This window comes from Sparus aurata, chromosome 18, assembly GCF_900880675.1.
Source record: "Sparus aurata chromosome 18, fSpaAur1.1, whole genome shotgun sequence".
NCBI lineage: Eukaryota > Metazoa > Chordata > Actinopteri > Spariformes > Sparidae > Sparus > Sparus aurata.
In genome coordinates, this window is record NC_044204.1 from 35,214,320 (window position 1) to 35,240,665 (window position 26,346).

At 42.4% G+C, this 26,346-nt stretch overlaps 1 protein-coding gene across 2 annotated transcripts in view; it reads right to left on the reverse strand.

Moving 5' to 3' along the window:
- Nucleotides 1-26,346, reverse strand: part of pdgfc (platelet derived growth factor c) — a 50,226-nt gene that overhangs the window by 15,885 nt on the left and 7,995 nt on the right. For both annotated transcript variants that reach the window (XM_030395512.1, XM_030395511.1), the window contains exon 2: nucleotides 2,753-2,945. In XM_030395512.1, the coding sequence (XP_030251372.1) occupies nucleotides 2,753-2,945 (193 nt within the window). The remainder of the gene's footprint in view (nucleotides 1-2,752; nucleotides 2,946-26,346) is intronic.

Genomic DNA, 26,346 nt, shown 5'->3' on the forward strand with positions numbered 1-26,346 from the left:
CCGGGCTCGCGAGCAGAGCCGAACACATCTCCCACTGTTGTTTGTTTTATCCCCCTGCCGTTTGCTGTGAATCTCCGGACAGGAGATTACATTCTTGTTTATTTGCATCGCATTGTGCCGTGACACAAGTGTAAGATGTCAGTAACACTGTGCGTGCGGTAACGTCAGTGGAACGAAGGTCTAGAGGGCAGATTTGGCGAATAAATTAATAACCACACATGAAAGATGAAGGAGACGTGCAGACCAGGCCAGCGGCTCGTTAACGCGAGTGTGTGTTATGTGTGTGTGTGGAGGCGAGAGAAGAAGTAGACAGACTTGTGAATGTGAGTGTCTGTTTCTGCTTGTGATTGCATGCTGCATTCATCAGTCTGCCAACCCTGCCAAGAGTGTGTATCTTGGGATCCGATCAAGACCTGTTGGGTAAAAGGAAGAGGTGGGGCCGGGGCTGAAAAATGTGAGAGCAGGAGCGGCAGACGTGGCGATGACTTGCACGACCCTGGAAAAGGATGTTGTTATTGTCTCTCGCCCCTCCCCCCTCGAGGACACCGACCAGTTTAGTCTTGTAAAGGCACGACGGCACAAAAGTTGTCAATCTGCACCCGCCGTGGAACTTTCCCTCACCGGGGTTACGACAGCAACCCTAACCTCATTCGTCAAGTTCGAGTTGTGCTGGGGGGCTGATAAGCAGCAGCCGACAAAGACAGGAAACAGGAAGTGTAATGTGGAACAGAGGCATGAATCCTGGATGGCAGCACAATTAAATCAGCTCATCTTTAACCAGACTCTGGAAGAAAATCTGAGACAGGATCACAAACACCTCATTGATCTGTGAAGTTGAATGCCTGGGAGCTGCCGCAGGAACAGAGGGATGCAGATTTATGGCCACATCTTCTTTTAATTTCCTGATACATGCAGTTTATTTCTCAACAGATAAATCCAGTGCTGCCGTGTCCAACATCTAAACCCTGTCAGCTCTGTGGCCGACTGTCATTCTACTTGTCATCCATTAGGGGGCTCTCCAGGAATGACTAGCGAGGTCACCCTCCCCCAGCTCCCTTCTCCACTTTTCACTGATTGAGCTCCTCCATGCTAACCAGTCAGATGTGATATATTGACAGCGGGGCACTGAACATAAAGCACAGAGGGTAAATCGATGGTTGGGGATCGGGATCCCCGTTTAAATTGAATAGCAACCGAGGCAAAGCTCGGCAGTAATTGAAAGTGGGCTCCTCAGAAAGCAGAGGACGCACTGGATGTGTGTGTTTGTGTTCATGTGTTGCCAGCCAGAAGGCGGGGCGCGTGTCTTTCAAACAATCACATGAGCGGCTATGAGTAAAATATGCCAGTGTGAAGCGCGTCACCGGGGGGTCCTGGGTGAAACAAATCACTCTGCTGCCGGGTTTTCAATATTCACGAGCTGCCACGGCAGACCAAAGGCAATTTCACAAATGGCCACACACTCTGACTCTAAATCTTTAAAGATGGACTACAACATAAGCAGGCCACGTCTGCACCACAGCCAAGCACGTATCTGGCATGCCAACTGGGGAAGCCCCAGTTTGATGGGAGCCGGCCACGCAAGCAGAGGAGACGATGTGCACCGCTGCAGATAACCGCTGAAGGTCCTCCTCTCTGAGACAATACAGAGGCCTGCAAATACGCTTCCCTTATCTTTCAAAATGAAATGCAGAAACCTAGAATGCACTAATGTTTCTGGAGTTTGGCGGATTTATCAAACCAGTGAGGACACTGACAGGAAAATTATCCATGTGTCCCAATATTTCTTTTGGTGCATGATGATCCTGTAGCACACATTTCACTGGTCCAGAGAGAGATGGCCTAGTTAAAGGACAGAGGAAGATAACGACGAATAACAAAACAATGCAAACATTCAATAAAAAATAAATAAATGCATGTTGATGAGAGGTATAAACACTTCTTTCTTGCATTGTGTTCAGATCTTAGGTAGGAGTAAAGGCAATCTGTACAACCAGCGGGCAAATTCAGGTTGTTTTTATAAGAAGAAAGTACAAACTTATCGTATTACGTATGCCGAATTAACAAGAGAGGACAAATAATTAAGACGTCGTTTCACAGAGTTTATAAAGTTTCCTTATCTCAGCAACTCACAGAGCTCAGCGGTGTTCTGAGCCAGTCTGATCTGCAGCCGCCTCAAATTCCACACAGAGGACACAGATCCAATCTCCACCAGGGTAATGAGAGAGCATTAAAAGTACCAGGTGTAAATGGAACGGCAAGATCAGATTAAGACCAGGTGTAGATGGAGAGCTTTTGTCGAAGATCCAGAACTTTTCTAAGCAGGGAGCCGTAATCTTACTTACTTTATATGTTCACTTTCCTTCAAAATCATAGTTTTTTATTAGCTGATCAGTTTGAACAAACACGGGAAATAATAACCAGATACTTATCGAGAAAATGCTCTCAGCTCTCTGCCAAGGAGGCAGTCAGTGTTCGATACAAAACCAACAGTTTGACTACCGCTGAATAATTCCTTATCTTAAAACTCTTCTTTCGGATCCCAAGAAGCAAACACAAATACTCAGCTTGAGACTTGATACCAGTATTGGATGGATAATGAAAATAAAGTCAAGTGACGCCTCTCGTGTCCAACAGAAAGACCTCGTCTGCACAAACTGAGTGTGTTCTTTTTTAATCATGCAATAAGTAGTTCTTGATCTGCTTTTTATTCCTGCTGAGTCACTAGTTTAACTTTACTACTGCATGTTCTTACTTGCATATGCCATCTTCAGGGTCCTCCAGACCGAACCTCTCATCGAAGGTGAGCTGGATCCTCATGTTACTGGCTGCCACGAGTCTCCAGACCAACTCAGTGCTCCTGGGATAGGTGTTTGGGAAGTCTGGGCTCTGGACCATTCCCTCTCCAGACACTGTTGTGATCTTCTCCTGATGGGAATCCTGCACTCCTGAAACAGAAGACGGACTGTTTTGTGTTTTGTGATTTACATACCGTCACTTTTTGATTGGTGTAGATTAAATCCGTTGGCCATGGGGGGGTGAACCGATACACATTGTGATGTTGAGGCATAAACATGTCAAGCATCTTGCAAAGAGCTACTATGCAGTGTGAAATACTGACGAGGGAGGGGTTTTAGATTGACGCTCGCCTAATGTTTTATTCATCCTTAGACAGATCCGATACCAACTTCAACATGCTACCAATACCTCAGTCTGACATTAAACACATCAAACCAGCGAGTAATGCGAGAATGCCTTAAAATCAGCAGAAAGCGAGGGAAATATTTACATGACAATTTTCCCTCCAGAAGAAGCTACACTGAACGGCTACACATTCATAGACTTGTTATTATTAGCATGTACTGTGTATAATCGTGTGCTTCTTGTCATCATAACTCGATGAATCTAAAAGTAAAAAGCTCCTTTCATGAAGCCATTCAGAGCCGCTGGACGAGTGGCTGCAGGATATAATCACATTGATGAAGCTTGTCACTCGCTCCCCTGAGCTTCACCACTCCACCTGAGCCTCAGAACCATTCTAATGACAACACCCTGCGGCCGAGCTCGTTACAGGACACGTTTTCAAATCAGCAGGTCAGAAATAATACGTCAGATGTTGTTACATAAGAAGACAGATATCAACATTTTCAGTGGGAGAAAAATAGCATCATCTTTCAACACTTTCTCGTTTCCAACTCGTCAATACAGACGTTTGATCAGCGTTCTTAAGCTTCACACTGTGACGCTCTACCTTCTCTTCTGGGTTAACATTCATACGTAATATGAATCGTCTGGTTAGTGTCAACATTTTTTGGACTGTTATTATTGTTTTCAGTTGCTGTTTGGTTCAGTTAAGGCACAAAACATACTTGGTTAGGTTTAGGAAAAGATCCTACTTTGGGTTAAAATAACTACATTCAGTTTTGTAACGTACACAACATCTAAACAATCAAATCCACTTCATATTCCGTTGAAGGATTTAGTAAATACTGGACATCCATGTAAGCTAACTAGCCTCTTTTCCTGTTTCTACATGTGAAACGTTTACAAAAGATGTTTAAACTCTGAGTGAGAAGAAATCACTTTGCGAGCTGTTTTCTCGGCCTCCAAACTTTGCGTTAAGCTCGGCTAAACCCGTCATGGAGCCGTCTTTTAAGAGTTTTGCTAAAACATGAGATTTCCTTCAACTGAGAAAATGTTTCATTGCTTCAGCTACATTTTAGAAAACAACATATCTTCCAAGTTTTTACCTGTCTCAAGTCCACCGTGCTCTGAAGCAACGCTCAAAGAAATAAACTGAACAGGCGATAAAAGTTGCGCTGATTCTTCACGACAGTACATGTTCATACTCCACGTGTAGCATGTGACAACTATCCACAGATTCTGTTCCACAGAACAAAAGTGAACACAACAATACAATTAAAACACGGACTGAAAATACTGTCATTAGTGTCAACATGCGGTGTTGCAATGCTGATGACTCCATTTCTCAGAGATCACAGCGATGGATTTATCCCATCCCCAGCCAATCCTCAATTAGTTTAAGCAGTATTTATTTTTGTACCACTGATGATCATTCAGTATTCATAAACCGATCCAATATGTCTCGCCGTCGGAGGACCCACCAGGGGTTTAATGCGCTCCGGAGAAGGAGTGCACTGCTGGAAGTTTGTCAGTGCATTAAATGGATGAGTAACTGTTTTCCCACTGAAAGTGATGTAGACAAATTTATATTTGAAACACATTTGGAGCTTGATTACTCTTTATTCTGCTATAAATTTGATTTAAGGATGTGATTCATACCTTGCAGGCTGATTCATTATGAGGTTATTTGCTTGCAACAGAAACAAAAACACAGACGACTTAACGCTCAGCCTGCATAATGTCACAGAGCAGTTCCACAGAAACAGAGTTTCTCAGGACGGTTCCAAGGAAAACAAGTCTGTCTGCAGGAGTGGTCACTGAAAACAAGTATGAGGGGAGTGAAACCAACTTCTGCAGGGTTGCTGTCTGTTTCTGAACACTTTCTGATCATTTTAAAGTCAGTAACAGTTCAAAGAGAATTTACAGTTCGCCCTCCTGCAGCTGCGCCCGTCAACTTCTCCGTTCTCACAGGGCAAGAATGTGGTTTACAGTGATAACCGTGGCAGGTTTACCACTTTTGGAATTCTTGGTAACTTTTTAAACAATGTGTCCTCGTTTTAAAGTGAGAACCCTGCAGAAACAAAGGGGGGGGGGTCTTGAATTTACAGCTTTATCTACAGAACTCAGCATGAAGAACAGTTCTCATTTTATGACTCATCCAACAAAGACAAGTTGGGATCCTACCTGGTGGCAGGAATTAAGAGTTAAGATACAGTAATAGCCGAATGCCTCATGTAGAGGATCTCAGTAGAGATGAACTAATGTGTGACTCATGGTTATTAATACAGGATGTATGTGCAGGATGACTGTAGCGTACGAGGACTCAAACCTGGTTTAGTTTTTGAAGCCCTGGTGATTTTAAAATAAGTAAAAGTACCTGATAGCATGTCTGACTTTATGTGATCAGTTCAGGAATGTTACCAGCTCCGATATTTTGTGGTAGTAAGCAACAGAAACTAGGGATACTAGAAAGATTATATGTTTTTTTTTTTGCATAATGAAAAATTGTCTGATCTTGTTGCTCAGTAAGGAACAGGACAGAGTTGCTACAGGTGTGTTTTGGGGTTTTGGAAAGGCGATTAAAAAGAATATCATTCATTCTGTCGCCATATGCATACGAGAGACGTGACGTAATCCAGAGCTGACAGGCCGGCTGTGCCTGGTTAGAGATGTCAACATATAATTAGACAATCAATATTCAGTGGTGGGATTTAGCAAGTGGTCAATTGTTAAACGAATGCACATCATTTTTCAAGTTACGGTTAATATTACATATTTAATATAAGTCCGATGACATCAACAAGATGTAACTGAACTCCGGACTTTCTCTCCTGACTGATGCCGTCTGTCAAGAGGAGTAAATAGACGAAACCACAATGAGACTTTTTTTTAACTTCAGGGTGCCGAAATCGCTTTGATGTTTTCATTTGGCTTCGGTGGTGAGCCAGGTGAGAACAGATTGAATGACTGCGTGCCAGATGCAAAGAGAAACAAAGCCCGGGCATGATTCTCAATGAACAGCCTCTTTCATAACTGTGTGAGGAGTTTGGCCTCGAGTACAACCCGTCTCACCAAAGAGAGGACGGCCACCTTCTTTAGGCAAATCAAACTTCCTGCAAAACAACACAGACAGAAGACTGACACTCAATCTGACATAAGAAGAGTCCCTTAAAGCCATGTTTTGTGGTTGGGATGATACCTTCTTTGCAGGGTTATTAACAGCATGATTATATTAAAAATAATCTATTTGTTTGTCCCTGCAGTCAACATTTCTTTTGATTTCTTGCTAAAAAAAAACGGCTCATTGCCCCTTTAATCTTTGCAGCAAGCAGCAGCAACACGCTACATTTGATTGACTGTTTTTACACCCATTTGCTGGCTCAGGAGGAAACAAGCCGATAGCTTTCATGCTATTAAAGCTTGGCCCTCCATCACAATGACGTGTTTTTAATTACAGCCCCATTACAGTGGGCTGCAACATTCAGGCTCATAAAGTAGGTGAATGTGAAAAAAAAAGATGTGATTCTTTAATGTACGAGTCCAGATGTACCGTGTTGCATGTTTGGTAGTAGGTGTACATATGGTACTAATAGAAGAGGTCAAAACACAACCAGAAATCTACTTGAAAAATTATAAATAGATGTCGGCTTTTTCGGGGCTCGCTGTGTACATACTTTCTTGGGAAAATCTGTTACATGGTGAGTGGAATGCCTCTTTATTAGGATTATCATTAAGAGGAGAATGTGCAGGGGAAATCTGAGCTTGCTTTTGCAGAGAAAGAGGAAAAAAGAAAGGAAAAGGGGCCTTGACATGAAAGCATTAGGTCCTGATGAAAAGGTATTCCAAAGATCTGCGAGGATGAAATCATACTTAATCCAAAAAGTCTGCAAATATCCGCTTAATCCTGACGTACTCATCACAAGTAATTGCCGCAGGTGGAGGGGGGGGACGATGTGTTTGCATTCCACCTCGGTTCAGGTCTTTCTGCATGAAGATCAAGAATGAACCGTCCGAATGATTCCTCAATGTGGATCTTTTGTTCAGTTGCATCAAAGCAGAAACTCTGGAGGGTTGTTCTCCTTCAGAGTGCGTCAGCTGAAAACTAATATTTGATTAAAGCAAGAACCAGAAGGTCACAAACCAGCCGTCCTTTTTTTTTTTTCCAAAGCTTTTCTTCATCTTTTTTTATCTAAACAATTGTGTCTTTTCATGCTTCTCTCTTTTCAGCCTTCCCATTGAGATCCTCCCTCTCAGATGTGCCGTAAAACGCAGACACACGCTACCAGCCGGGCCGGGTTCTGGGTGTAACCCTGACTTGAAAATGACCTCACTCTCGGGGTTAACCAATGTCATCTAATGATCAGAGAAGCAGTCCCCGAGAGTGAATTACCTCAAACATGACTTTTCCTTGACCTACTTTTTTTTTTTCTCCCTCTGTGAGGAAAGTAGAGCCGACTATTAAGGGAGGAAGTGACTCTGAATAAATAGGAGCCTATACAGTGCAGCCATTGTGCTTTGTTCACACGTTAGCGGAGTGAACCATTCATGCTGTTAAACATTAACCTTTCCCCTGCAGAAACAAAACTGCTGCGCGCATGCAGAGAAACACGGATGTGCACACCTTTGCATTAATGCACACAACTATTAGTGATGATTAAAAACAAAAAAAATACAATTAAAAGAGTGATAAAGATTTGATTATATGCAGAGGGCCAATCATGTTGTTTGGATACAGCACTGTACTCACACACACGCACACACATGCATGCAAAGACACACACACATATACGTGCACGAATACCCAGATGCATTAATAAATGTTGGATGCCTCCAAGCAAAGATTAACTAATGAGAGCGGCCTCTTTGTCCAGACCGCTGCATGTTTCTCATAAAAATCCTGCAGCAAGAGGAATGAAAGCCTTTCACTCTCCTCTGGCTCCTGTTGGACTCACTAAATTCATCTTTCCTCACATGATATTATTACAGTGTCTTTCTACATCGGCCCTGAGCTTTGGAGTTTATCTGGTGGTCATACTGCATGATATAGTACACCCGACTCTCTGCTGGAAAAAAAAAAAAAAAAAGCAGGAGCATTTCGGCCACAACCGCCGTTCAGCCCTGAGAAAGCAATAAATATCTTTGCCTGAGTACGAAATACGAGGTCAGACAAGATACTTTAAAGGGGAACAGCCATTATTTACCATTTCAATCGGTCCTGATGAGAATTAAACACATAAAAGATGTGTTCAAATTCTCATTCCGTGCCGGCCAAATCACATTAACATGGATCTCGCTGCCATCAGGGTTTGTATTTGCTCTCCAAGTCGGCTAAATTGTTATTTTCACACATTAAAGGCTAAAGATTGGTGGAGCACTGCGCTGTGTTCTCCCAGCACACTCATACATCATGAATAACCATTCACGACAGCTATTTCCTGTCCGGTAATCGACAGCCGAGTCACCGCGACACTAAATCCAAATTGTTTTTAATTTCAGCCGTGTTACCTGCTGATCAAAACGAATGTGAGGCCCTGAGCGACAGAGTTGAAGCAGCTTTGGTCAGGTGATGAAACTGTACCTCTCAAAGTATTCCCCCTTTCTTTTTTTTTTTTGCAATGCATGAATTTCAGGCTCAATGCAATCACTCCCACATCTGCTGCTTATTACGACGGTGCGGTGGTTACTACAGGTGCAGTAAATTCCCGACCCTGCTTAGGATATTTATTGCTTTTGGGTTTACAGTCGGGCGGGCAGAAAGGAGGCTGAAACACGCCATGGGAATCTTTCATACCATTAAAGAATAATTTGGCTGCGTGGGACTCTTGTGTAGTGATTTAATGTGCCAGGCATATGCTCCTGTGTGTCGGGCTGAAGAGGAAGCAGCTCTGACACATAAATTGTCTGCAGAGGGCTGAAATAAGGGCGGACAGAGAGCAGGAGCTGGTGATGCAGATAACTTTATCTCAACAGCTCCGTTATTATTGAATGCATAAAACATATTACACTAAACTAATACGTGTGGTGTATCTTGAGAAATAGACTGCACAGTACAACCCTGATAAAGTAAAACCGTCAATCAAATGACTCCAGTACTTGAGTAAATGTATTAAGTTGCATTCCATTACTGCATTTTATCCATAATATAGTATAAAGTGTGAATTAAATGTAAAGATTAAAACAATCCAATACAGTTTGACTGACAGCTGGAGCAAAGATTATCTCCACACATGAAATGTCACAGATAATATTGATCACTGTGTCCATCAAAAACTGTGGATCAATCTGAAGACCTGTTAGAATGCCCTTGAGATATTCTACTCTGCTTACTTATTAGTAGTCACAGTGGTGAAGAACATCAGGCTGGTTTGGATAAGAAGCCCGTCAGAGTTTGTAAAGTACAAAAAAAAACATATTCTTGTGTTTTGCATTCTGCCAAATGTGTCATGACACATGCATGCAGTTGGGCCATGAACCTCTAGGGGGCTCACCAGTACTGACTGTCCTCACACCCACAGCTGCAACAAAACCACAACGGCTCCACAAAAACAAAATGCCATCAAGGTAAATACTGTTCACTCAATATATGAATAAACCGGAGAATCATCAGTTTGTATGATGGAGATTCAGTCTGCGAGACAAAAAGATGACATCACTCTGCGAGGAGGACAAAAGAACGAGTCAGAAAGATTACTGAGATCTGTGATGATCCATTAAGACAAACAGAAGCAGGTCTGTCAGACAAGCTGCTGTCACACTAATAATCCTACATACAGACCAGAGTTCAGCTCCTCCTCTTGTCTAACTCTCTTTCCAAACCTTTCAAACATCACCAACAGGTGGACTGTTATGACCCGTGAAAGCCCTTTGACTGAAAAGGTCAAAGGTCAAAGGAAATCTAATCAGTCCCAGCACAGAAACGGCTGAACCTCTCGGTTTGTGCTGTGTCGTAACATAATAATGTGATACTTTATTGATCCCTGCAAGGAAATGCTCCATTTTCATGCCCCTCTATCTGCAGGGAGGCCGGAGCAGCGAACGTGGAGGGGGCAGGGCGGTAATGACCCGCTCAGGAACACTTTAGCAGGGCAGATCATTTCCAGCAGGGGTGCTGCGCTCAGAGCTCGCCTGACTGAAGGGTGGTCTCTCACTGAGCGAGAGGTCAACCTGGCCAAGTGGTGAGGAGGGACATCTGTTGACACCTGCTGCAGAGGCAAAGCAAAACATCTGCAGGACGGATCAGATGGCCCAACCTGACACCACAAGTATGTGTGTACATATTCTACCTACAGGTTTCCCACAGAGAATCCAAAGCAGCTGAATATTTATATTTGTCTAAAACTGATTCTTTATAAGTAATTATTTTGTAATTAATCATTCTCACACTCGTGTAATGTCATAGCTCTAGGGATGTTTTTGAAACATCAACAAACAAAAACATTTAGTCTGGTTGATAAATGTCGGCAGTATCACTTTACTTTCATTAAAAAAATGTCAAATTTATGACTTACTTTTATATTGTTAAAACAGTATGTGTTAATGATCACAACATGTTGTAAGTGGTAATAGGATGTAGTGGGAACAAGAGACTATGTTCATGTCATCATGTAGCATGACAGTAAAGACATATAATGCTGATGACAGGTTCATTGTTGTATTTTGGTAGCTACTAGAATAGGTTTACAGTCATTATTGCTCAGAAAAACTCGTTAGTTTTCTGCAGACCGGTGCTGCAGCTCTGTGTTCCCCCTCTGTCTGAAACGCTCCTGTCTCTTTAAAGCCCTGCCTCCAGAACACTCAGTCTCCTCCGATTGGTCGGCTCTCGCACGCCTGAAAAAGCACCAGAGCTGCTGTGCTAAATCAACTCTAACGTGCCAAGCTAACAGCAAGGGATGAATTATGCAAATGTGTGACATGGTGATGCAGTGTGATGTCACAAAGTCACAGAATTAAAGGCGGGACTACTGACGAGACGTTTATGGAGTAGTTTTTTCTGTGGGAGAGATGAGCTTCAGTTGGTGTTGACTCTTGACATTTTTTTAACTTTCAAGATCTTTCACATGCACAAGAATCCAGGGAGCGCTGAAGGGAAGGAAAAAATGAAAAAGCGTAACAGGAACCCTTAAAACTAATCCCAAATAAAGTTCTTCATATTTATGGGTGAAAAAACAGATGCAACAAGCCTCAAACTTAGCTAACAGTTGCTAGAAAAGAATTAAAACACAGACCAACATCCAGTTAATTCTTCCATAAAAATAGCCAGTGTTGAAACACATACGAAGCCCTCGAGCCCCTGAAGGATTTAACTTCCATAACTGCTATGAAATGTGCCTTTAATGCGATGCAGAGTGTTATCTGAGAAATGATTACAAATTGTGATAAGGATTTAAAAAGCCACAGCTGCAGGCTGTTAATGATAGTGAATGCACAGTAGTGTACAAGTGCATGTGATGCTGTGCGAGAAGCAGACACACCAAAGCTGAACTGGAGTCTTTCAGCCCCTCAGGCTTTGGACAATCCAGCAGACCGACTAAAACTCGTCACCACACAACCGCCGCTCCTCAGGTTACAATGGTTCCCCGCCCCTGAATGATTTCTCGGAGCCTCTAATTAGTGCCCACACTTGTGTTTGGCATCCAGAAAGAGGAAGATTGAGTGTCAGTCTTTTCACTACAGCCGTCTATTAGTTGACCCTCTGGTATTTTGTGTCTGAGCCCCTGAGCCTGGATTTAGACATGAAATCAGCACCGAAATCAGCTGTAAACTGAAGCATAAACCCACCCGGCCTCAGGATTATGACCCCTTCTGTTAGAGAATAAAGAACACCACAACTTTCAAGCAAATTTCTCACTCATGACGCAACATTTCTGGTGTCATAAACATTGATTTGCTGTGGGTTTGAAAGGAAATAAGGAAATGGTTGGTAGCAAAAGACAGACAGCTACCACAGAAAAAAAAAAAAAAGTGTGGCTGCATGAAAACGTTTCAGGGCTGGACACATCACAACTCTGACCGTGATTAACAAGTGATCTCAAGGCAATAACCAGAGAAAAAGAAGTGTGTACGTCAGAGAACAGGAGCCTTCAGAGCAGGAATCTCCTGGGCACAAACAGATTTCATGTTTGCATGACTGTCCACACAAGTTTCGGCAGCGTACAGGCCTGTAAGTCTCTCTGATTCTCTCTTCAAATTACAATCAAAGCCTGCATCCTCATTAATGCAGGGTGCCCCATATCAACCCCAATTTCCTCGTCAGTTGTCAAACTCAGAATCAATATCAAAGTTAATTATTGTTAAGCGAATGGACTGACAGTTGAGCACAAAAAAAGAAAAGTAAAAAGGCTGCTAGATGTTTCTCACAAACGCTGGGAGACGGGCTTAACCTCCTCGTCTGGCTGGAAACCAGGCGCTGACAGATGAACCACGTCTTTTTTAAACTTCTTTCCACAGCTGCGGACGGCAGCTCCAGGCTGCTTTGTAGTCACATCTGTGAGCTGGACAGCTGGATGTTTGGGGAAAATTACAGTTTGATCTGTGGCGAGCCAGATTGGACGACAGCTTTGCCGTACCAGATCCAGACACTGCGATTAAGTATGATCAAAGATGCAAGTTTTGCAATGAATGTAGCTCGGAGGATTGATAGCTGATCGCAATCCACTTTGTAGCTCCCTGGCCCCAGGACAGTAACTCTCAAATCTGCAATGAACAGCTTGGAAGAAGTCAATAATCTTTTCAACTAATGATTTATAAATTGATCTGGGACCGCACAGATCTACGCTGGAATCTCAGGAAAGCTTAGGTTGCAAGTTGGAGCGCGGCCAAATTGACACGCTGAGTGAGTTTGTCTTCACACATCTTCCTCCCCTCGTCCTGCTACTTTAATCTCATCTCACATCAAGACGATCCCTGTAACAGAGACCTCCCAATGGTTGCTGTGTAAAAGACCTCACTCTTAAAAAAAAACAACAAACCCAGATATTTAAACAGAAGAGCTGTCTAGAACTCCCAAAATCAGATAATTTACACAGCAAACATAACCTCTGAACAACCTTTTAAGACGCTACGAGTCATTCAAGCAAATCTGGGTAAAGACTTTAAAATGTCTGATGAGATTTTCAGCTGTGGCAAATTGGATGATTAATCCAAAGCAACAGACGAGGAAACAAGTGAAAGAGCATTTTAATTGTGGGAGTTTAATAATAAAACTCTCGGCTCTCTGACTCCGCTTATAGATACAGATTGATTTCTGTAAGCGTGTCGCCCCGGATCTCTAATTACTGCCACCCCACCAAGCCTTCATAACCTTTTGGCCCAGCTGTCTGGAGAAGAGGAGCTGCAGTGCAGAACCCGGGGTAATGAAAGTATATTCCTTTCAACCTCTATTTACCAAGGGAGGAGTTTGCTGAGCACAACTGCTCTTTTCCTGTAACATCCTGCTCTCGCTCACACAGATACGAGCCTGTTGCTACCCACTGCAGCCACCGTTACTCGCTTCGGTCAAAAGCACAGTGACAGACGTTGTTGGACTCTGACACGATTCAGACTGATGACCTGCTGGTGAAAAGCTTTGCTAATAATTCTGCCAGATGCATGCCCGCTAAACCTCAGGGAACATCTGTGCATACGTCCCAGCATAACAACTTGCCAAAGGGCTGGCTTTACTAAACCAAGCAAGTTTGTACCTGGATCTTCAGAGATGACTTGAGTAGCAATTTGAGGATTAGAAAACGGGAAAATTGATGTTTCTGAGGGGAAGCGTCTGTAGGCGAGGGCTGTGACTTAGTGTCTGCAGGTTAATTCCCTTAAGAGGGGAATACAATTATTATATAATTGCAATGCTGCTCACAGAGCAGCTCACTATGGATCTATTCATCCCAGGCTTTCCAAAGGATTTGTATTTCAATCACTATAGAAGCACTGTTTGAAGAAATAGACTGGAGTATATACACGCTCTGGAAGCAAAGTCGGACTAATCTTTGGATGAAACGTCTCACCTCACTCTCAACCTCTAATATCTCAGCATTGTTCGCTAATGTAAACAGTATATGACCATCAAAATATAACAAAAGTACTTTGGATTTGACTGCTGGAATTCTTATAGGTTGTTGCTTTGACTGTCGCTGATTAACAGGAACTACATATGCAAAATGTATGAAAGCGTCAAATTAGGACATTATCACAAAGAAATGCAGAGAACTAAGGCAAACCGAGCCTCTGGAGTTTAGTAAATCAGTCTTCAAAATGTGGTCATAACATCAGAGATTCCTTTGTGATGAATCCTCAAATGGCCAAGGAAGTAATTTGATTCTAAAAACATGCAACATGTAAAAACAAAAAGACAACAACAACATTTAAAATCTCATCATTGAGAGAGAGAGTGTGTGTGTGTGTGTGTGTGTGTGTGTTGAGGAGCTATAATTGCCCGGTACGTCTTCAAAGAGAAAAGAGGAAGGATGAAATGATGCAGGGATAAAGTCTGCAGAGTGGAGACAAGACGGCCCGCAACTGAGACAGGAGGCAAAAATCTATAAAGACAAAGGTCCTGGACAAAGGTGGACCCGATTACCGGGTACCACAACACACATCTGACACAGAAACTCAAGAACAACAATTTCATTTGCATCACTTCTATCATTAAACTGGGATATACATGGGAGAAAGTGCCAATCAGGAGCTCAGCGGGAGAAAGGGTTGAAAATAAAGACACTCCTTTGAAAATTGAGTGTTGGCAGGAAGGATTTCTTGCTCCAGAACAAAGTACAGAGTCACTCCCTGTGATTCCAGGGTTCTGTGTTCACCACATTTATGTGGCACATAATGAGAACATGACAAAGGATCCTTTGTTTCCAAGCTCCAGGTTTAAGGTTCAGGTTATTTGCCTTGAACACAATAGGAGGGTTAATGTTTATTAATATAAATATGCTCCACAATTAGTCATAATAACTGTGTTGATAACTGTGACGCCCCAAAAATGACCAATCATCTTTAGAAACGACTGACCTATCAGAGCTTAGGTAGCATTTCGAGCACAGACAGCGGCTTCTTACATGGCTAGCTAAAGAGCTAAAGTTGTCCACGATGTAAAAATCATCACACCTGGTAAAGTTACAGGGCTGTGGTTATTGAATTGATGTTGATTCTTCACTCTACCTGGATCACTGATCCAATCACTGGATCTTTATGCAGGCTAACTCCATTTAACATATGAGAGCAAACAACAGTGACTCTCATTTGAGACACTGATGCTCCATGGAGGATAAACCGTATGCACAAACACCTCAGGAAGCTAACATGATGAGATTTACTCCCATCCGGACCCACAGCTTCGTTATTCAATCAGCTGCTCATCTCTTGTTGCACAGGGAGGATCTTATTTGAAGAAACCTCTTGTTTGACCTTCAGTCCACCACATGCACACATCACCATGACTAATATCTGCTGAGGGCTGCCGTGATGTCACCAAACTCAGTGGGTCCCCTTTTCCTAAAGTGCTTGTTTGGGCAATGGTTTGAGAAATGACAAATAAATGGAGGCGCTAAGCACTTAGCACCCAGTTTGCCTTTTTAACAGTGTGCACAGGTCATTAAGCCTCTGACTGTCCATCATTTGACAAAAGGCCTCCCAGCGCTCGCCTCTGACTCTCTCTGACTGCTCACCAAAAAAAAAAAAAAAGCCTTTCAATCATAAACATCTAAACATCACCCTGCTGTTTGATGCAACCGCCACCAGAACAACAGAAACAAGTAATGGAAGCACACAGCCAGCGACTAAAAGCCTTATTTTATCTCTGGAAACGGTGAATATTCATGAAGCTGCATTTAAGGAACAATAGCTGTGTAATTACCTCCTGAGATAAATGGTTACAAAACAGATGCCTTTCTCTCTCTGGGGCTTGTAGAAAATGGATGGCTAGATCTGGGTAAATACGTCTTACTAAAACTTTCCAATGCATTTTCTGAGCTGAGCAATCATGGGCTGTGACCTAAGAAGCAACCAGTAATTAGCATGAATATGAGGAACTGTAGAGTTAGTTTGTTATGAATAAAAGAAAAGGTATTCTACCAGAAAGCTTCTCTGATCAATCAAATTCCCTTCAGTATATGGACTGTTTTTCCATATGTTTTATATTTCTGCTCATTGTTTTATATTTACAGTCTTTTCATTTAACATTTATGAGTTCAGTTCCACCTGCACAAGACAGCAGACAGTCACAGGTAGCGACGAGCTGGTGAAAATGGCGGCTGGAAATGATGTTTTTAGCCACCAGCTTATTACAGGTGAGCTTACATTCAGGCTGTTGTACAGAGATTAGGGTCTGTTTCTTCATCTGTCCCAGTCGGCCATGACAGTGATACCAGGAGAATTAACTAGCTCACTTAAATGGAATGCAGCCGGGGTTTAATATTATCTATTAAACCTGTGTTTACAAGCCAAAATGTGAAAAAGGCAACACATCCTCATACCTAAACCACTGAATTGGACGTTGGCCAGCGACTCCCAGAATGACATCACTGTTCCAAAACAACATGACCGTGCTGATGACCTTCGTCGAACCGTCACAGTTTAGGTAACAGAACTTCTTGCTTGGGTTTAGGACAACACTGCAGTTTGGGTTCAAATAGCCACATTAGTTATGTAACTTCAGTCACACATACACTTAATTACGTATTTAAACAGTTTGTTTTGACCTAACGGTCTTTTTCAACTTCCTCCTGGTATGAGACTTCACCTGACTCCCTCCTTTGTTGATGTAATAATTACTACAGCCACTAGAGGTCGCCACTCAACAAGAAATATAACACGCTGTAAAAAGCTGCTCCAACAGTCGACCTATATCATTGCTGATGAAAGTTTCCAGTCATCCAATTCTAAATGCTGTATCGTCAACTGGACGTGTTTCAGTTTCTTGAAGACGTTTCACATTTCACACAAGAAGCTTCTTCAGTTCTCACTAACTGGAGGGGAGCTGCAGGGTTTTAAACCCGGTGTGGGAGTGTCCTTAGAGTCATTAAGGACAAATGTGAGTTTCAGAGTCGTTGGAGACACTTATTTGGTTGGAAGTCTTCAAGAAATTAAAACACGACCAGTTGCCCACGATAGAGCACTCAGAATGACCAATATCATTGTTTAACTGGAGAGGACGGCTGGAAGAACGTATATTGACTAAGCTGACTATTTTATGTCCATAATTAAGGCTTCTCTATTTGTTTCGATACCCATCTGTTAGTGCTGTAATTACTAGTCCTGATTTAACAGGATTTATTTAGCGATGTTCAGCAATAAGCGACCTGATTAGAACTGGTCAATTATCATCTAACAGCTGCAATGTGCCAATTATAAGCACGCATTTAAGTTAAGATGTCTCATTCGTGTCGTGAATACATGAGGTATACAATTTACTCCTCCTATAACGACACTGGAGGGTTTTTATAGACATAACCCTGAATAGGAGGTTCAAAAGTTCATTGCTCATCAAGTCACAGTCGACTAAGAGCAGCACATTTTAGGCTGCAAACAAAGACAATCCCCTTTTTCATTTACCTCAAATCAACTGTATCTCCTACGAATTAAGTTCTGGTGAATCATCATTTGTTAGATTTTTTTCCCTATCAATCATTTTGAGGGACATTTTAAAAATAGTGTTTATCAACATCTTTAATGACCATGTTTTAACGATGCGTCCACGTTATCGTAAACCGCGATCTCATTATCTTAATTTGTATTTTTGGAACTAACGTCGCTTTTGACAGCCGTAACAGTGAACTGATGGATTCACTCGGTTTAACATAACAATACTAGAAATCCTGGCAGCAGCAGAGTGGTGAAAAATGTTTCACGTCTGCAGAACGCATGCAAACATGTCGACGGTCTGCCGGAGACGATCCGTCACCGCGCGCATCCGATGGCGCTAACAACGCCAAAAACAAGCAAACTCAGTGACCCGCTTCAGATCTGAGCTGCGGCCTGTCAGCAGGTGTGTAGGCAGACAAAGTGCTGAAAAAACTTTGGCTGTCGAGGCAGAAACTGAGAGAAAGATTCTGACAAACTGAGCTGTGCTTGAAAGATCTGCCTTGTCAATGGCGTCTCATTAGCTGCGGTGGTTCCGGGGACCATTTTAATGCTGTCGTCTGTAAAAGCCCTAATTAGAGGCAGCTGAACAGATGTTGATATGATATAGAGGGAGAAGCAGGAGCAGGAGGAGGAAGAGGAGGAAGAGGGGGATTAACACCGTTCTGCTAACTGGTCGGTAACCTGTCTGTCTTTCTCTGAGCATTACTCATTCAGAAGTCGTCCGTTTCAAGCTGTTATCACACAATCTTCCCCGTGAAGAAGAAAATGGAATGAGAAAAAAGTCTTGGAGAGATATGAAGAGAGTCATAAAGGTGTTTAACATTCTGCTCAGTCTGTTTCATATGACTTGAAAGTAGACGGAGCTACATACTGTATCTCTACAGACCGTTTATTCAATCTGAAGAGTTATCTAATGTTATCAGCTGTTTAAATGGTGCAGTAAGGTATTTTTAGCTTTCTGATTATTTTGTTTTTTTACGCCTGAGTATCTTTAAATGCTGCCCAGCAAGGTTTCTGTGCACAGCTGGATAAACCAACAGCAGTTGTTTACTGTATACACTGATGCTCTTATTACAGACCTGAGTGTTTACTGTGGACTCAGATGTGGACGGCAGATACGTCTGAGAATGACTTGCTTCTACTCGACACTGCAAGACCATCAATTTTGGACTTTTCTACTCTGCTCTAAAAATGACATTGTCTTTGTGTACAAGACAGAAGCCACTTTATGTGCATGTGTAATATACATAAACAAGCAGAAGCACAGATGCTGTTGTAGCTAACTGAACCTCAAGTCTTATGAGTATAATTCAAAGATTTTTAAACTTGAAGGAAATCAGCAGGATGTGACGGACAGCCGATTGTTGAGTCTCTGCAGATCTGAGACACTAACAATCCTTTTCATTCCATTCTGTCGTGTCACATCTTTTGCTTTCTTCTTCCAACGTCGTCCGTATGTGATATGCACATCTTGTGATGTCGGGGACGTGGCGTGTGATGACGCAAAATACAAATAATTGATAATTCCCCTCAGATGCATAAAAACTAAAGTCACATTCTGTTTATGAATGTAAGGAGAAGAAAGTGTGTTAAAATGTAGAGTAAGAGTTAAAAGTTGTTGATATCTGACAGATCTACTTCTATATAATGGCAGAGTAGTTGTACTTCACACCTCTGCTGGAAACAAAATGAAATTTATACGGATGAATAATGTTTTCCTTTTCCTAATGCCCATTACTGACTTGAGTGGCAAACTGCCCAGTTCATGTCACGTTAATTATCACCTGGATGGAAACAGACTCATTCCAGAACAGGCACACGCGAAGATTAAAGGCCTTGAACTAACACAACATATATTTGTCTTGATATTTTCAGACTTTTATTTGATTTCCAGACACTGTTGTTTTCATTTGCTGGTCTCCGGCTACAACACCACATCTTGTAACCAACATGTTGTCAAACACAGTCTGACTAAAAGCATCAGTACAGGCTGCAGTGCATTAGTCGTGCCAGCACTGGGACACCTTTGTTTTGCATTCTGGACCATTGGCACAGCTCACTGGCACACCTGAATGCAGTCGAGCCATAATTAATGTTATTAGTTACACCTGTGCCTTTCCTGCCACGACAGCTCAAAGTGTCCGCTGTGAGAAATGCCTGTTAGCGAGCCGATCCCTCTGTGATTACACTTCTCCGGTCATGATTTGATTATGAACAGTAGAATCAAAATGCGTCCCGCCTGTACGATGAGGACAAACGATCGGCATGTATCACGTTACTCTGTGCTCTGAGGTCAATCATCCTCTGACTGCAACACAGCGTGCAAACGCAAATCCATTTTAAACTCTTCTCGACTTTTTCCATCACTTGACAAGTTATATGTTGCCACCCGGCATCTGGACATTTATCCGTCTCCTCTTCACACCTCTGCAGGAAGTTCCAGCACAACTAGAATCACATTCCAATCAAGTGTGATACATTTATAGCCGTTTATCACGTGCAGAGACAAATCAGCTACTCGTGGCACACACTGGTGTACGGACATGTAGAAAGAGTCTCGCTAACATGAGATGTCCAAGTAACAAGAGAACCCAACGTGAGAACTGACTGGACATCTCTGACTGACTTACTGGAAGAGTCGGGCTGGTGAATGAATAAAATGCACCCTTCCAGTAATTCAGTCGGTGTTGCCAAGTTGTTTTTTTATATTGTACAAGGACAAGAGCTCCTTTCTGCTGTAACACAGTTTCAGATGGGACATTGTGTCGTATTCACAACCACAGTTTTCTCAATGAACAAGTAGGAGTCAAATAAAACAAGCAGAGCCAAGAGTAAGAATAGAGTCCTGCTGAAGAATATGTTTAAAAAAATCATTAAATGGATATTAGAGTATGTCCTCTATTACCATCAGTATCATCTGTCTCTTTTTAGTGAGTGTTGCAGCAGAGTAAAATTCCAGATCACCAGCAGTGGAAGCTGCCAGAGTGACTGTATGAAGCTGTAGCTCCAAGACAGAACACTTTCCAGGACCACTGACAGTCCTGTGTGACACAGGCGCTGGCTCCAGTAACAAGTGATTTCACTCTTATTTTATTAAATGAAGACTGCTGCAGATCGTTGCCAGTGTGCAGACAGCTACACACAAACGTGCGCACACACAGTTGGCAAAATCATTCCAGTCAGTCATAAGACCTAATAGCTAATGTGCATTCTCATTCCATTTGGCCCGTAGAAATGGATACCCTCCCATGAGGATCCGAGTGTGAGCATGCCGTGGCAGAGCGTGTCCAGTCTGCACCGAAAACCTATTTGTGCTTTGGGAAAAGCCATACATTCTCAAAATAGTATGTGTGATTGGGTTACCGTCTCTGTATGCCACTGGCATAGTGTCGTATATCACATCTCGCCATGTGCTAGGTGACATAATCCAGCCAGCGAGGGACGGCGCTGCGCCCATGATTACTGAGACAGGTGTGTTTTTTATTTCCCCCCCTAAATGCATTAGAGCCGGGATATTTCACATCTCCATTTAATAGCTCCTGGTACTTTTCTCACTCTCCTCCGATGGCACATTAAGAAGACACAGTGGTGGTTGGATTTCCGTGGGCATGCATGACTTATGAGTTAGTGTTGTAAGCATTTTGGGTAATGGGAACTGAAAGCACGAAAAATGACTCCGCATAAACTTTGGCGGGATGTTGGGATGCATGGCGTGCTACATGAGCGATGCATGGAGAGAAGAGGTGCTTCTGTGAAGATTTACATTCACTATGCATGATTTATATGGGCAATTCAAACAGGCATCTGAAACCTGAAGCACAAGTGGCACTGCAGAAAATACACATCTAACATTTACTTTATCGAGTCGATGAGTCTACAGTTTGGGGATTGAAAGGTAATTATTAGTTTGAGGAGCCAGAATACAAATTGCAGAAAATTGTTTCTGCAAAACCATGGATATGATGAAACTTTACATTTCTGTGAACATGTTTGATTGCCAAAAACACAGCTGGAGTTGTTCCGCCTTCTTGTTAAAAATGCTCAGTTTTGTTGCCGGCCGGTGATGTCCCGACTACCCTTCAAATATATATTTACTGTCACTGAAAACACGTCTCCAAATTGTCCCGCAGTCTCCTTAAAAACATCCAGAGGCATCACGAAGGAATGATAAAACTGTGTCTTGAACCTGCTACTGCGAATGTACAGCAATGCAAAGCTGCTGAGGAAAGTCTTCAATAAGCAATCTAATTGTCCAAAACAATATTTAGCAACATGTGCTGTGAGAAATAAACTCACATCTGATCTGATGAAGAAGTCACCGTGTGTACCACCTTTTACATCACAGTTAGGATCTGACTGAGCACAAACCTGAGCATTAGTCCACCTTGAGTCCATTCAGAAAAAGGATTTAAAGGTTTTATTGTATTTTTGGCATTCATCATGTAACTGTTTATTGTAATTATCTTATCTATCTTAACTATAATACTCTCTGTAAGTGCCGCTTACAGTTTTTATTTATGTTTTAAGTTAATAAAATGCTGTAATTACAGTTGCATCTTCATTTAATTGTCCTCACAGCTGCTTAAACCTGACATTCAAACGTGCACTGAGGTGTCCAATGTGTACTCTAAACTGTATGAGGCCTCTCACGCGTCAGTGGATCTCATTGCCGCCTTCTAAAATTAGCCCCATTAATGACGATGCTTGATAACCATGAAATGTCTCCGCGGCAGCTGATGAATGTAGTAGCTCTGTTTCACACATGCGGAACCCTTCGCATCATAATGAAGCGGGAGGGAGGCGTTCAGGAGCAGAAGGGAACCGGTCGAGTCTGTTTCTCCCACAGCGAGGGGAGTGCAGACTGTGACCTCTGAGACACTTTCGGCTTTTTATCAAGCAGTGTGGTTACATCGTCTGCAGTGTTTCTGAGGACGTCTTTGATGGAAATATTAGAGAAGTGCAACATAAACACTTTATTTTATTAAAAAATACAGTCCTGCAGGGAAGAGACTGAGACAAGTTTGGGTCATTTGTTGGTCACAAAAATCAATATCATAAAAAAAAGCACAGTGTTTCGCCATAATGCAGTTTCAGAATGAATGAACACGTATCTGGAGGGTCGTTGGGGATTTTATTTCCACGTTTTTGGATTATTGGAGGCATCGATCTTGAACTTATGATTTGATGATGTTCAAATGTAGCAACGGAACACAAAACGTGACTCTTTTGCACACACTGAGGATGTTATTGATCCAGTTTTACCTCTTACCTGAGACGAAGCTACTCAGGAACGAGCCAGTATGGAGATCATCAGACGCTGGGTCATCAGGATGGTATCTAGCAGTCTGTTCTGAATTAATTTGTCTGTGTTTGATTTCAAATTATTCAGGAACTTTTAAATGGCTGCAGTTATAAAGCAATAATAACCCTTATTAAAGCACTTCACCCATCACTCCAGATCATCCTCCCCCCATTAATAGTTATATAGATCATCTGTTCAAGCAGCCTATTACGATCCATATTTATATCTATTGTCAGGCTGCAGGCGACCTCTAGTGGCCGTAGTAATTATGACTGGAGCAAAGGAGGAAATCAGGTCCACAAAGTCCACGTATGATCACCTGGACTTTACCCTCAGGACTGTGAACTCTCATGAATGTGAGACACCACGGTTAGCATATTGTTCTATATGGTTATATGGTGTTCATATGGTTCTGTCATAATTTCCACTTGGTTAGGATGAAGAAAAGATTATGTTTTGGCTTAAAATAACTGTTTTGGTCTCCACAAACAGGCTGGAGACGTCCTGAGGTCTTTGTTAGAAACACACAGTTTAGTCAAATGTCAACATATCAGCGGTTTGCAGAAATATTAACTGCCAACATTTTATCCTGGCAACTGTTCTGTGCGTCCGTAACTGAAGTCACGTTCCAACCGTACTCATTTGAACCCAGACCATGATCCATTTCAAAAAGAAAACATTATAACCTGCTAATGCACAAAGCTGCTGAGGAAAATATCACACACAGATTAACATTTAGTGGATAATCAAGACTTGATTGCTCGGCGGTAATTATAAAGACAACGTACAGTAAATAAAACATCATCGACTGTAAAGAGGATTATACAGCTGAGCTTACCATTTACTATTATTGACACCGACTATAATTTCTTCTGCAGTGACAAGTTATGTAATGCGTATCAAATCACACATGATGTGAGCAAAGTCCAAAACAATATTTAGAAATAATTACAGTTAGAAATAAGCTAATATTTGATCCAACAAGCAGGTCAACATTTATACTACTTTGTAAAACCTTGTAAAGATTTAACTGAGCACAAAACTGAGCATTGGTACGATTTAAGTCCATTCAAAAACTGTTTAGAAAACAAGGACAGGTCTTAGATGTATTTCAGCATTCATTGTGTTATTGTTTAATGTAATCATCTCGGCTTAAGGGAGCAGAATAATTCCACAACAATACAACACATATTATAGTTACATGATGAAACCACACTGCTGAACATCAGGAGGAATTTAGGGTTTGGTGTTTTGTCCAAGGACACAGGAGGACACATAGGAGCAGAGGGTGGCACCATGATGTCTACCTTAATGTTACCGACAAACGCTTATTCTGTCATAAAAGACACAGCTGTGGGATTCTTCAGCACTTGATCTGGGTCAAGCTCCCTGTCAGTCAGCTGCAATGCGATGCCCATGAAGCCACAGTGAAATGAAGACTAGAGTCATTACAGGAAACTTTGAAATACCTCTGTGATAGGAGGTGATGACATCTGTCAAGCTATGCAGACATGCCCTCCAGAGACGGTATCCAAGGTCAACTCATCTCGCTGCCAAGATTTTTAGGCCGGTGGAATTCAAGTTGCCGTAAGACAACCAGTACTCACAGGACAACTGAGGTCTGTATGAAAACAAGGCTACGCCGGTAAGGTTTCACACCTTACAGCCTCAAGCTGATCCGAAGAGAGTATCAATGCAAGCTTGTGTCTGAGAGGGAATCCGCTCTGTAACAACAGGACTGATCGTCATTCCTGACAGCATTAACAGCAGATTAAACAACTTTCATCATGCCGTCTTAGTTTTTACACTACATAGCTTGGGAGCTAAATACATTAGCTTGTCTTGACATGCTCGGTTTTCAAAGTGCACATAAATTCTGACTTTCTGTTCTGATGGCATTTTTGTTTTGTGTTGCAGAAATGCTGATGTTAGCATGCTAACCTGGTAGCCCCAGTCTGTCTGGTCCCAAGCTTCTGTGCTAGCAGTATAAACAACAACACTCTCCTGGTGCCCTGAGCTCCCAGTGCAGACTGCTAGCTGCATGGCTAACCAAGCTAGGTAGCTAACAGCAGTGCAGCTGCATCCTCTTTGTTCGCAGTTGGCCAATTCTTCTATAATGCACCTTTAAGTATATAAAACCATGGTAATGTGATATTATTCGGAACATCAGGTCAGTCAAGATGTCTCTAACAGCTACGTTCTTCTGTCATGCTCTGAGTTAAGTTCACGATGCGGGATGTGAAGTTGAGAACATTAGTGTGGGTCGGGACAACTATCAGTCCAGCAAAAACAGACCAAACAAAATGAGCCGAGGAAACAATGCTAACTCACAGTGAATGACAGGTATTTGCTCTGACAAGTAATCGTGACTCGAGGCAGACTTACTCCACCCTGCATGTTTAGACTGCACCAGCCAGACTCTTAGCTGCGCCTGTCAGAATCAATGTTAGCACTGGGACAATTTACAGTACCTTGTTTGGACGTCTACATTTATACACTGTACATTTCTCTGCCCTCACAGACTCGGAGGCACATTGCACATTTTCTTTTCACTTTGTTTTATTCAGTGTGCTTCATGGCGAGCTGCTCTGCTCCGTGCCAGCTGGTCAGACTGTAGCCACTTGACTCATTGTGCAGTAACAGCTGATAACATTCATCAAGTCCTTCCGCCAAAGGAAGCTAAATTACTTTTCAATTCAAGTAATTTCTTTTGGAAGATAAGAAAGAAAACATGGCAGGAATGTTATCTGTATTTATTTTGCATGTGAGGGAAGTGATAATATAAAGTTGTTACAAGTGGGAGGGAAACTGTGGCTTTCAGAACGAGCTTTTGTGAAGAAGATTCTGCTATGTTTGAAGGATATTGCCAAGCTGATGGTGAAACCCGTGGACGGTCCTTATCTGGTAATATTTCCAAAAGTGCTTTTCTTATTGGAGGGCAGCCGATGGAGGCGGGACAATGAGACCACTACAGATAAGAAACTGAAAGAGCAGAAACACAAGAGCCACATCAGCTACACCACACGTATAACTGAGGAGATTTAACTGGGCAGTGTTTGCTCAGCATGAATGCTTTTTCCCACCAACACCCTGATTTCCATTCAGACATTTTCAGACACACCCGGGAGCTGCGAGTACACTCAGTGAACCTCTGACGCTGGCCAATCCACAGCCGGGGGGTTAATTGTCTTTCCTGAGGGCAGCCGGTAGCCACGCAGATAAGAGCGAGCTCACATTAAAACAAATCCTTTTAACCTGCCATGAACGAAGCTGCGCATTTTCACTGTGTGGCGACACATGAGACAGAAATGATAAAAGTCTGTCACCAGCAGTTG